General features: G+C 44.2%; 1 protein-coding gene across 3 annotated transcripts in view; it reads left to right on the top strand.

Moving 5' to 3' along the window:
* Positions 1-913: 913 nt before the first annotated feature.
* Positions 914-13,045, top strand: part of LOC115119208 (membrane-associated guanylate kinase, WW and PDZ domain-containing protein 2-like) — a 385,811-nt gene continuing 373,679 nt past the window's right edge. For 2 of the 3 annotated variants that reach the window (XM_065008344.1, XM_065008343.1), the window contains exon 1: positions 914-1,461. In XM_065008344.1, coding sequence (XP_064864416.1) covers positions 1,164-1,461 — 298 coding nt within the window. In that variant the 5' untranslated portion in view covers positions 914-1,163. The remainder of the gene's footprint in view (positions 1,462-13,045) is intronic. The other variant, XM_065008345.1, reaches the window with a different exon arrangement.

Below are 13,045 nucleotides of genomic sequence, written 5' to 3'. Positions count from 1 at the left end.
TGACAGGGACTTGTATCCTGGACTGCAATCAGAGACTGTTTGCATAAGAGTCGCCTGACCATAATGCATTTTGAACTGGGGGAAACAAATAAGTAAAGAAGTGAATAAAAAATGTACAAGCCAAAACCTAAATAAACAAAGGGGAGCCTGGGGAAAAATATGCAACAACAGTATTGAATATTGTATGAAACTAACTTTGTACTGTATGGTAGCTGTGTAGCCTACCCTTTAAATTGTAATATCAACTAAAAGGCCTCCACTCATTCAAACATGTATGGCCATACTAGAGGACTAGTCCCATGTGATAGTTGACATACAGTAGGAGCGTCTGACAGGTGGACCATTGTGCCACACTAAGTGTTTGCAATTAAAAAAAAAAATATTCAAGCGAAAATAAATAGGTATTTACATAACAACTAAGTTAGTGTCATTACAGTGCAGGTCAATGTTGTTACAGCATACAATATCAACTGTTCGACTTGTTAAACGTATACCAATGTAATTTCCTTGAAATAAATACATATTGTGGAACTGAATAGCCTACAGCGATTTTATGTTGTAGATATTATCGTGAATACACAAGTAGGCTATATGTAAGTGTAGTAGCTTAAAATTGTTTCAAAATCGACCTCAAGAACAATGGACATACAGAAGATATCCGTTTATTTTTCCTTTTAAATGCCACTTTCACTATAGGCAACTCTGTATCCTACAAATGTGGAATTTCGGCAACAAAGTATCCATGTCTATGAAAACTCTGAAAATGTGTCTGTGAGAGATGGAGGCGAGGCGGCTGCTTTCTGCTTCTTCCCAGTTCAGTCTGATATAATGCGCGTGGCCATGCCAGTGGAAAATACCGTTAATTTCTCTCCTTCATTTTTTTCTTTCTGCGGGAAGCTTCGGATTCGGGAGCCTTGCATTCTCTCCTCCTACAGACATCACATCCGGGTCAGTTGGCTGCAACTGTGTGTATAGCGAGCTCAGTACAGCATCGCAGGCTGAGACAGCTGTTGTGTATCCAGTGCTGACATGGATACCACCACTGGCTTTTGTTGAAACTGTTCGCCATAACATCAAGCTGGGAAGCTAAAACCAGGGAAGCCCGCGGACAGGACCGATAATTTCTTGCATGGGTGCCCTCAAGGGATAGCCACTATTCAGCCATGTCCAAAAGCCTGAAGAAGAAAAACCACTGGACCAACAAAGTCTATGAGAGTGTCCTTTGCAGGAATAAGGAAGGGGAGCTTGGGTTCGAGTTGAAGGGAGGCGCGGAGAATGGACAGTTCCCTTATCTTGGGGAGGTTAGGCAAGGCAAGGTGGCCTGCCAGAGCGGCAGACTGTCCCAAGATGAACTACTCCTTGAGGTCAATGAAACGCCAGTGGCCGGACTAACCATCAGGGACGTACATGCAGTGGTCAGACACAGCAAGGACCCTGTCCGCCTTAAGTGTGTCAAACAAGGTGAGTGAACTGTCTGCACGACTCTGTTATGAACTCTTTTGTCTGCTGTTGATTACAAATGCTTTGACACGTATTTATATTGTTCCCCCAAAAATATTGAAATAACGAATGTCCGAAGTTGAAAGAAGACGCGGCTAGGGAGCGCAAACTTTTCTCGTTGCATCCTGATCAGCCATATGCACGAATTGATTGTGAGACTGTGTTGCCTGATCTATTGTGTTCCAAGGGCTGACGTGCAACAAAGTTACATTAAAATTATGGTTATTTTATAGCACAGCTCCTTATATTTCTCTATTATACAGTTAATGTTGCTAAGTAGCAGAATTGGTGTCATGACTGGAATGGGGGTGTGTTATGTTTGAGAAGGTGTAATCGGATTCAGTTTGTATATCCCGGAGGCGGTCGGCAGCTATCGATGATCTTGTAAAATATGCTATATATTTTTAATGGTTTGTAAGTGTTCTGCCTAGAGTCATGTTTTGGGATTTATGTCGTTGGCCTGGCTGTCAGACAGGGTGGAATGTTATTGTCAGGCGTGTGGGTGTGGCATTTTGTTTAATGATTTAGTAACGTGAGTTCTGATGTTGGCACATTTAAATGTTATATAATTTATTTTCAGGGACATATATTCTACTACATAACTATCATATTTCTTTAATTTAGCGGGAAAAGGGTCAAACGTTTGACTACGGTTGCAGGAGAAATAAGTCACCCATGCCATGTGCGATTTATTTGTATTTTTATGGATACAGTATTCAGTTATGCATTCCGCGAGTAATTGCTCCACGTGCTGATTGCGTTACATTAGATGCTCATGTACCCATGCAGGCTCGCGCCTGAAGTCAGAAGGCTTCACGGTTTGGAAACATAGTGACATGAAATATGTATCCCTTGTTGTTGTGAGATTCTTCAACTCTAGATGGTTAGTTTGGAGTTACAATATGTAGCCCATAGTAGCCTACTCGTCCATGTATTATTTGTAAAACATATCAGGAGATAAGGCTATTGAACACTAACATTCATTGATTAGGCTTGATTAGGCTTGGGTACTCTTATAGAAAACATACATTCTCAGTATGCATGGAGAATATAGCCTATGGGAGTCCCTTTGTGGGGAAAACTGGACTCATTATGGTTGTAGTAAAAGTGAAGGTGGCTGCTATGAACCATTATTTGTGATCAAATGTTTTTTAAATTTAGTTATAGTAATTTTCAGCAAACATGAATACATGCATACAAAATGAAGTTTCACCTCCCATCCCACCCCACCCGAGAACCTCCCATCCCAATCCCACCCCACCCGAGAACCTCCCATCCCAATCCCACCCCACCCGAGAACCTAAGGGATCAAATGAAATGAACATACATGGGTAAAAAAAGAAACAAAAGAAACTCAAAGCAACACATCACAAAGTGTTTCAGCTGCAAGACGCCGTTGGTTCAAAGTGTCTTCTTCAGCTCCATATAAATAACATGCTGCTATGAACCTTTCGACTGCATAGGCTATGGGGCTTTACTGAATATAGGCCTACGTTCTGATTGTGGGCAGCTTTAAACACACACAGTAGTTATGATAGAGAGCTTATAGAGTTATAACACTTGCAGGAAAACCTATATTTGCATTGTACACAGTGACGATCCTATGCCCTTCCCTACAGATTTTTTTCTTCTCTGAGATATAACATGAGATGTCTTGCATTTCAGGCTGGGTGAGAGATCTGTCGTCAATCCTTAAGCAAAACCCTGTAAGGAGCTTTGGATCAATGTCTTTGGCTGTGTGCTTTGTGTGATTGGGAGGGCGTCCCACGTCATACGCAGGGGATTTTCTCAAATGAAAGATATACTGTATGAACCTCATTTTCACACCCCATCGGATTGCTCAAGCTGGGGTAGTTTTGTCATGGCTTTGTTTGGATCACTTTAATAACTCTCTCTCGCTATAGTTGTTTATCAAGCAGGTTTTGCTTGTGCCAAAGTATTTATCTTTTAATTACAGACGTGGACATACTTTGATTGGACAGTAATATGCTCCCTTTTCAATTATCACATACTAACGAGTTTAATTCAATTGCTTTTTTATTAGATGAATTGTACCTTGTAATGTATTGGCATTCTTGATACATTATGTTGTAGAGAGGCCATGTTTCAGTGAAGATGATACCAGCAGGCTCAAATATGTTCCATTTAGAAGCTATTGGTATCTTTCAGTGAAGATGATTCAGATGGCTCAAATCTGTTCCATTTAGAAGCTCTTGGTATCTTTCAGTGAAGATGATATCAGCTGGCTCAAATCTGTTCCATTTAGAAGCTCTTGGTATCTTTCAGTGAAGATGATATCAGCTGGCTCAAATCTGTTCCATTTAGAAGCTCTTGGTATCTTTCAGTGAAGATGATATCAGCTGGCTCAAATCTGTTCCATTTAGAAGCTCTTGGTATCTTTCAGTGAAGATGATTCAGATGGCTCAAATCTGTTCCATTTAGAAGCTCTTGGTATCTTTCAGTGAAGATGATTCAGATGGCTCAAATCTGTTCCATTTAGAAGCTCTTGGTATCTTTCAGTGAAGATGATATCAGCTGGCTCAAATCTGTTCCATTTAGAAGCTCTTGGTATCTTTCAGTGAAGATGATTCAGATGGCTCAAATCTGTTCCATTTAGAAGCTCTTGGTATCTTTCAGTGAAGATGATATCAGCTGGCTCAAATGTGTTCCATTTAGAAGCTCTTGGTATCTTTCAGTGAAGATGATATCAGCTGGCTCAAATATGTTCCATTTAGAAGCTCTTGGTATCTTTCAGTGAAGATGATATCAGCTGGCTCAAATATGTTCCATTTAGAAGCTCTTGGTATCTTTCAGTGAAGATGATATCAGCTGGCTCAAATCTGTTCCAATTAGAAGCTCTTGGTATCTTTCAGTGAAGATGATATCAGCTGGCTCAAATATGTTCTATTTAGAAGCTCTTGGTATCTTTCAGTGAAGATGATATCAGCTGGCTCAAATCTGTTCCATTTAGAAGCTCTTGGTATCTTTCCAGGCCAAAGAGCTTTGGTATGCCAGAGAGACGGTGGGTGTCAGGTCTGATATGACATGATATGGAGATTCCCCATGCAGATTGGCAGGGTAGACAGTTTATCCCGACTACTACTGTCTTGCCCATTCAGAATAGATTACACAGTAATATATACAGCAGAGTGGCACAAGTCTGATAGTGACCTTGAACGTTTTGATGCCAAATGCCAGTCCTCTTATCAAGAGAGCTGGGGACACCGCTGAACGTAGACAAAGTGCTCATCATTCTCAGCCATGACAGTGCTATAAGCAAAGATACATTTCTCCTAGTCCTATTTTAGCACAATAAACCAATGGCTTGCCTGTCCTAGATAACTCAAGGAAGCCAAAGTGTCACTCTTCTTCTACCTTCCAGTTGAAGGGCAGTATCGCTGACAAGATAAAAAATAAATAAAATATATATTATAATCAAGACATGGGTGTTTTGTATGTATGTATGTATGTATGTATGTATATGAGATGAAGGTTTTCATCATTATTGATGTTTATTGCTTTGAACTGAACAAATTGGAAGGACAAATTTTACATACAGTATTTTATGGAAATGATAAATGAGCCCCATTGGACAACAATTTAAGGAAGATCTACACACCACATGAGCGACAGAGTTTTACTGTGTGTGTGTGTTGCAAATGTATTTCTTGCACTTGATGCATGTGAACTGTGTCTTCCTGTCCTTCTTGGGTCCACACACACATCACAGCGCTTCTTCTTGTTGCTACCGGCTGCAATCTAGAATAATGAAACACTTAATTCAGGATTTTTACTAACACCTCACTCACAATCTCACATGCATACATTACCGTTCAAAAGTTTGGGGTCGCTTAGAAATGTCCTTGTTTTTGAAAGAAAAGCAAATATTTTTGCCCATTAAAATAACATCAAATTGATCAGAAATACAGTGTAGACATTGTTAATGTTGTAAATTACTTTTGTAGCTGGAAACTGCAGATTTTTTTTATGGAATATCCACATAGGGGTACCAGAGGCTGATTGTATTTCTGGTCAATTTGATGTTATTTTAATGGATAAAAAATTAGCTTTTCTTCCAAAACCAAGGACATTTCTAAGTGACCCCAAACTTTTGAATGGTAGTGTAGTTACAACAGGCCAAGCTAGGAGAGTCAGACACACACACACACACACACTTACTTCCGGTATTAGAGTTGTTGGTTCTGTGGGTCGGGCGGATGGGGCACCAGCATCCTCCTCCTGAATCCTCTTCACGATGGTTGCAGAAGCTGGGGTCTTTGGGATATGTTTCTTCCTCTGGATTTGAGGTCTTACCAATGCCTTGCCCAGCTCCTCGAGAAAGAGCCGTCTCCTCTGGAGCTTCCCTCTGTTCCAATCTGTGTTCAACGCCATCCAGATGGTAAACGCGTTGTACACCGAGATGTCCAAGATGTTGAAGAATATCACAAGTGGCCAGCGTAGCGTTCTTCTTTTACAGCTGTAGCCAGTCACCAGCTTGTCTAAATTGTCCATCCCTCCTTTTGTAGCATTGTAATCCATTATGATTTCTTATTTTTTATGTTCCTGGCCACAGATTCTCCCATTCCTATGCAGCGTACTCATGAGTACCACACCTTTGCCTTTCTTTGGTACGTAGCACACTAGGAACATGTCGGCCGTGAACACGAACCTAGAGGAATTGATAGGCCTGTTCCGTGTATTCAACAGCTGAGTTGGGAGCTCTTGCTTGTTTTTTCATACTGTTCCAACCATCGTCAGCTTCCTCTTGAGGAGCTTCTGTCCCAGTTTATGTGAGCTTGTGTCACGTCCAGGACAACCTGAATCCCTTGGTTCTTCTCAGAAGCTCCTCCATCTGGCTTCCCCGTATACACTTGCAAGTTCCACACATATGATGAAGCAGCATCACAGGCAGCCCAGATCTTGATTCCATATTTTGCTGGTTTAGACAGTACGTACTGCCTGAAGGGGCAGCGCCCCCTAAATGGCATAAGCTCTTCATCAACAGTAATGTTGGGCCCGGGGTTGTAAAACAGGAGAAGGCAGTCCACTCACTTGTCCCACACTGACCTAATTGTATCTAGCTTGTCTCTCTGCCGCCGAGCTGGTCTGGTGTCTCGGTTATCGAAGCAGAGCATCTTGGAAATAATCTGGAAGTTTTCCAGAGACATTGTTGCAAAGAAAAGTTCTCTGCCAGGTTCTGCATCCCACAGGGATTCTGTGGATTCCCCATTGGATCTGAAAACACCAGCAAGGATAAGAACCTCAAAGTATGCATGCAAATGAGTTTTTAGTCCATCTCCCCAAATCAAATCAAATTTTATTTGTCACATACACATGGTTAGCAGATGTTAATGCGAGTGTAGCGAAATGCTTGTGCTTCTAGTTCCGACAATGCAGTAATAACCAACAAGTAATCTAACTAACAATTCCAAAACGACTGTCTTATACACACAAGTGTAGGGGGATAAAGAATACGTACATAAAGATATATGAATGAGTGATGGTACAGAGCGGCATAGGCAAGATACAGTAGATGGTATCGAGTACAGTATATACATATGAGATGAGTATGTAAACAAAGTGGCATAGTTAAAGTGGCTAGTGATACATGTATTACATAAGGATGCAGTAGATGATATAGAGTACAGTATATACGTATACATATGAGATTAATAATGTAGGGTATGTAAACATTATATTAGGTAGCATTGTTTAATGTGGCTAGTGATATATTTCCCATCATTTCCCATCAATTCCCATTATTAAAGTGGCTGGAGTTGAGTCAGTGTGTTGGCAGCAGCCACTCAATGTTAGTGGTGGCTGTTTAACAGTCTGATGGCCTTGAGATAGAAGCTATTTTTCAGTCTCTCGGTCCCAGCTTTGATGCACCTGTACTGACCTCGCCTTCTGGATGATAGCGGGGTGAAGAGGCAGTGGCTCGGGTGGTTGTTGTCCTTGATGATCTTTATGGCCTTCCTGTGACATCGGGTGGTGTAGGTGTCCTGGAGGGCAAGTAGTTTACCCCCGGTGATGCGTTGTGCAGACCTCACTACCCTCTGGAGAGCCTTACGGTTGTGGGCGGAGCAGTTGCCGTACCAGGCGGTGATACAGCCCGCCAGGATGCTCTCGATTGTGCATCTGTAGAAGTTTGTGAGTGCTTTTGGTGACAAGCCGAATTTCTTCAGCCTCCTGAGGTTGAAGAGGCGCTGCTGTGCCTTCTTCACGATGCTGTCTGTGTGGGTGGACCAATTCAGTTTGTCTGTGATGTGTATGCCGAGGAACTTAACTTGCTACCCTCTCCACTACTGTTCCATCGATGTGGATAGGGGGGTGTTCCCTATGCTGTTTCCTGAAGTCCACAATCATCTCCTTAGTTTTGTTGACGTTGAGTGTGAGGTTATTTTCCTGACACCACACTCCGAGGGCCCTCACCTCCTCCCTGTAGGCAGTCTCGTCGTTGTTGGTAATCAAGCCTACCACTGTTGTGTCGTCCGCAAACTTGATGATTGAGTTGGAGGCGTGCGTGGCCACGCAGTAGTGGGTGAACAGGGAGTACAGGAGAGGGCTCAGAACGCACCCTTGTGGGGCCCCAGTGTTGAGGATCAGCAGGGTGGAGATGTTGTTGCCTACACTCACCACCTGGGGGCGGCCCGTCAGGAAGTCCAGTACCCAGTTGCACAGGGCGGGGTCGAGACCCAGGGTCTCTAGCTTGATGATGAGCTTGGAGGGTACTATGGTGTTAAATGCCGAGCTGTAGTCGATGAACAGCATTCTCACATAGGTATTCCTCTTGTCCAGATAGGTTAGGGCAGTGTGCAGTGTGGTTGAGATTGCATCGTCTGTGGACCTATTTGGGCGGTAAGCAAATTGGAGTTGGTCTAGGGTGTCAGGTAGGGTGGAGGTGATATGGTCCTTGACTAGTCTCTCAAAGCACTTCATGATGACGGAAGTGAGTGCTACGGGGCGGTAGTCGTTTAGCTCAATTACCTTAGCTTTCTTGGAACAGGAACAATGGTGGCCCTCTTGAAGCATGTGGGAACAGCAGACTGGGATAGGGATTGATTGAATATGTCCGTAAACACATCAGCCAGCTGGTGTGTGCATGCTCTGAGGGCGTGGCTGGGGATGCCGTCTGGGCCTGCAGCCTTGCGAGGGTTAACACGTTTAAATGTTTTACTCACCTCGGCTGCAGTGAAGGAGAGGCCGCATGTTTTGGTTGCAGGCCGTGTCAGTGGCACTGTATTGTCCTCAAAGCGGGCAAAAAAGTTATTTAGTCTGCCTGGGAGCAAGACATCCTGGTCCGTGACGGGGCTGGTTTTCTTTTTGTAATCTGTGATTGACTGTAGACCCTGCCACATACCTCTTGTGTCTGAGCCGTTGAATTGAGATTCTACTTTGTCTCTATACTGACGCTTAGCTTGTTTGATTGCCTTGCGGAGGGAATAGCTACACTGTTTGTATTCAGTCATGTTTCCGGTCACCTTGCCCTGATTAAAAGCAGTGGTTCGCACTTTCAGTTTCACGCGAATGCCGCCATCAATCCACGGTTTCTGGTTTGGGAATGTTTTAATCGTTGCTATGGGAACGACATCTTCAATGCACATTCTAATGAACTCGCACACCGAATCAGCGTATTCGTCAATGTTGTTGTCTGACGCAATACGAAACATATCCCAGTCCACGTGATGGAAGCAGTCTTGGAGTGTGGAATCAGATTGGTCGGACCAGCGTTGGACAGACCTCAGCGTTGGATCTTCTTGTTTTAGTTTCTGTCTGTAGGCAGGGATCAACAAAATGGAGTCGTGGTCAGCTTTTCCGAAAGGAGGGCGGGGCAGGGCCTTATATGCGTCGCGGAAGTTAGAATAGCAATGATCCAAGGTTTTGCCAGCCCTGGTTGCGCAATCGATATGCTGATACAATTTAGGGAGTCTTGTTTTCAGATTAGCCTTGTTAAAATCCCCATCTACAATGAATGCAGCCTCAGGATGTGTGGATTCCAGTTTGCAAAGAGTCAAATAAAGTTCGTTCAGAGCCATCAATGTGTCTGCTTGGGGGGGAATATATACGGCTGTGATTATAATCGAAGAGAATTCCCTTGGTAGATAATGCGGTCGACATTTGATTGTGAGGAATTCTAAATCAGGTGAACAGAAGGACTTGAGTTCCTGTATATTGTTGTGGCCACACCACGTCTCGTTAGCCATCAGGCATACGCCCCCGCCCCTCTTCTTACCAGAAAGATGTTTGTTTCTGTCGGCGCGATGCGTGGAGAAACCAGCTGGCTGCACCGACTCCGATAGCGTCTCTCCAGTGAGCCATGTTTCCGTGAAGCAAAGAACGTTAGTCTCTGATGTCCCTATGGAATGCTACCCTTGCTCGGATTTCATCAACCTTGTTGTCAAGAGACTGGACATTGGCGAGAAGCATACTGGGGAGTGGTGCACGATGTCTGACCAGAAGACCGCTTCGTTTCCCTCTTTTACGAAGTCGTTTTTTTGGGTCGCCGGCTGGGATCCATTCCGTTGTCCTGGGTGAAAGGCAGAACGCAGGATCCGCTTCGCGAAAGTCATATTCTTGGTTGTACTGATGGTGAGTTGACGCTGCTCTTATATTCAGTAGTTCTTCTCGACTGTATGTAATGAAACCTAAGATGACCTGGGGTACTAATGTAAGAAATAACACGTAAAAAAACAAAAAACTGCATAGTTTCCTAGGAACGCGAAGCGAGGCGGCCATCTCTGTCGGCGCCGGAAGTATACCATCCATCTCTCCCTAAAAACACGCCTTCCCTCCAAATTAGTGCAGTCTGGATGGTGTCTGGGATGAACAGTTGAAAAGAAGACTTTATGTCCTGCACATGAGTCACTGCCATCCGCGTCGTCCCTGGTTGCATCCTTATCACATTGGCAGCCATGTTGGGTGTCTCATTCCTTGGGCAAGAAGACCATTCAATTTCACAATTTTTTGACATCCATATTTCTCCTCCTGCAGGCTGCGGATGAGCTGGTTGCTGACGGGCTGGTCCTGGGGCTGGCTGCTGACGGGCTGGTCCTGGGGCTGGCTGCTGACGGGCTGATCTTGGGGCTGGCTGAGGGTCAATCTCATCCTCTTCTTCCAACTCAATGTCAGACTCCGAATTGACAGAGACATGATCCTCATATTCTGAAAATTATCCATCTTTCATAGTGGAAGACGCTCCTTCCACACTAACTTCTCTCTCTGCAAAAATTATTTCTAAGTCCCCCTGAGCAGAGATTATTTTTGCCATTCTGATTGATTGTGGTAAAGAGCCACACATGCAAAGCTATTTATTTTTTGTGTCCCTCCCCCAATTTGCACCTGGCTGGGGTAGAGTGTGGGGGGGAAATGATTTTGTTTAACAATGTATCAAAATAATGTATTGTAATAACATTGTGCAGGTTCCCGCAAGACATTGTGTAGTTTCACACACTACAAAGGGTAAAGAGTGTGAGAAAAGCGGCAGGCAGACAGGCAGACAGGCAGACATGCAAGGAGACAGACAGGTTCTTGGTGCTATGTTGAAACAGCAGGCCCAGGGAGGAGGAAGACAGAGTGAAGGCACACAGCAAACCTTTTTGAATTTTTTTTAACTTGTTTTCACCTACACACACACTTTTCCACACTTCTATTACCCTCTGGTCCAGTGGACACGAACACCACATATATAAATGTGTAGGGGGGTTTTACATGTTCTTCACAGAAAATGAGCCAATGCCAATGAGTATCATTTTTCTTTTAATAAACATTGAAAATGGGTCCCACAATTTCCTGTACATTTTTCATGACCTGTGTAATTAATACAAGTGTTCCTGTTGCAGTCCACGCACACACACGCACACTGCAACTCAATTTGAGAATCTGAGGTCTTCATTGGTCCTCTAGGAGAGGATTAGATGAGATTGCCAGCAGCAATCAACTCTGTGGTCAGGATGTAATTAGAATATCTCAACTACAGCTGATTGGGACATTACCCAAGATAGGACCCAACATAGGACAGTTACACCCTGAAATTGAATGGATAGACTCAGACAACTGCGGTCTAATGAATCTTCACTATGAGAAGGACACAAACGAGATATGACTGGCAGTCAGCAGAACCAGCTCTGTATTCTGGTATAGCCTCAGTCAGTGGACTGACACTAGTGGTGTACTCTTATGTAAAGGTGATTGTATGTTTGTCACTAAACCCATCAACTCCTGCTCTGTTTTCCAGAGGCTAAGCTGTGGTTCAGCAAACCAGTCTGCTTTCCCTCACAGCCAGGCTCTGCTTCTCAGCCAGTCTTAGTCAGCGAGTGGGTACGGAAGTGGGACTGTATGGCACCATAGTGAGACACCAGTTTCTCGTGACAGACAAAACATTGAGTAGCTGGCCAGGCCAGCGTGAACACGAGATTTGGTTCTGAGATTAGTGAGAGACTGGCTGAGTGCCCAAGATGCAGACTTGGCCTCCCAGAGAGGTGTTGGGCGCAGGTACGAGGAGACATTTCCAGGTCAGCTCGAGGCGTTGGTTGTACTTGTCCACGACCCACTAGGCACCCTGGCTAGAAAAATGAATGAAGTCTGAGTGGCATGGGCTCTAGACTCTGTGGATTCCTGGAGCGTTGTTACTCTACACAGCAACAAGCAACCATGTCCATGACTACCCAACCATGTCCATGACTTCCCTCTGAGCAAGGAGAAGGCATCTATAAACTTGCTTCATTTTAAAACCCCTCCGTCTTTTTCTCCTCGAGCGCTCTGACCTGTCAAGAGCATATCTGAAGGAGAGAGGAGGGTAGGGAGGAGGACCTGACTCACCAACAACCGCTCCAGCACGCGTGCCCCACATTGGGAGTACATTTTCCCCCCGACTAGTAACAACATCCACAGACAGGAATACACATTCTGTCTGAGCTCCTGGGCGTTGAATTGTGTTGCAGCTCAGCCTATCTGTTAAGCACCCAGATATGTTGCACAGTTGGTCAGACTTACTTGTATAATTACTTTGGATATGTGCATGTTAGTTATTTTGGATCTTGAGGCTTTATGCATATCTGACTTGGCAAGCTTCAGTCTATTTATAAAGTAAAGGGTGATATTGGTTGTTATTTATACGGTATGTAAGTAGGCTATGCAGTGTGGCTATAAGAGAGAGTGAGTTAGTTGGTGTACTGAGGTCTGTTGGCCCGTGGTGCTGTTACTGAATGATGGATGTCTGTGAGAGTGGACTGGACTGGTCTCTAGTCTCAAGTGGAGGGTGGAGATGGACCTAACACTACCCTAGCATCATGTCCGCTCGGTCACTTTGGAACCAGACCAATTCATCATCACTATGTCAGTTCACCTCTGAGAGTGTGTAATACACACACACACACACACACACACACACACAACCTGCCTTAGGGACTATTCTGCTGCTGTTTCTCTTCAGTCATGCGTCCTAACGTGCCCTGTGTGTGCTCACTCACCATCCCCTCAGGTTGTCAGCGTACCTGTGAAGCAGGTGGAGACATCCTGCTACTGTGTGCTGTTTTTACACTGTCTG

This window comes from Oncorhynchus nerka, linkage group LG23 (assembly GCF_034236695.1).
Source record: "Oncorhynchus nerka isolate Pitt River linkage group LG23, Oner_Uvic_2.0, whole genome shotgun sequence".
Taxonomy (NCBI): Eukaryota; Metazoa; Chordata; class Actinopteri; order Salmoniformes; family Salmonidae; genus Oncorhynchus; species Oncorhynchus nerka.
The sequence above is the reverse complement of the archived record's forward strand: the minus strand, read 5'-3'. Positions and strand labels throughout refer to the sequence as shown.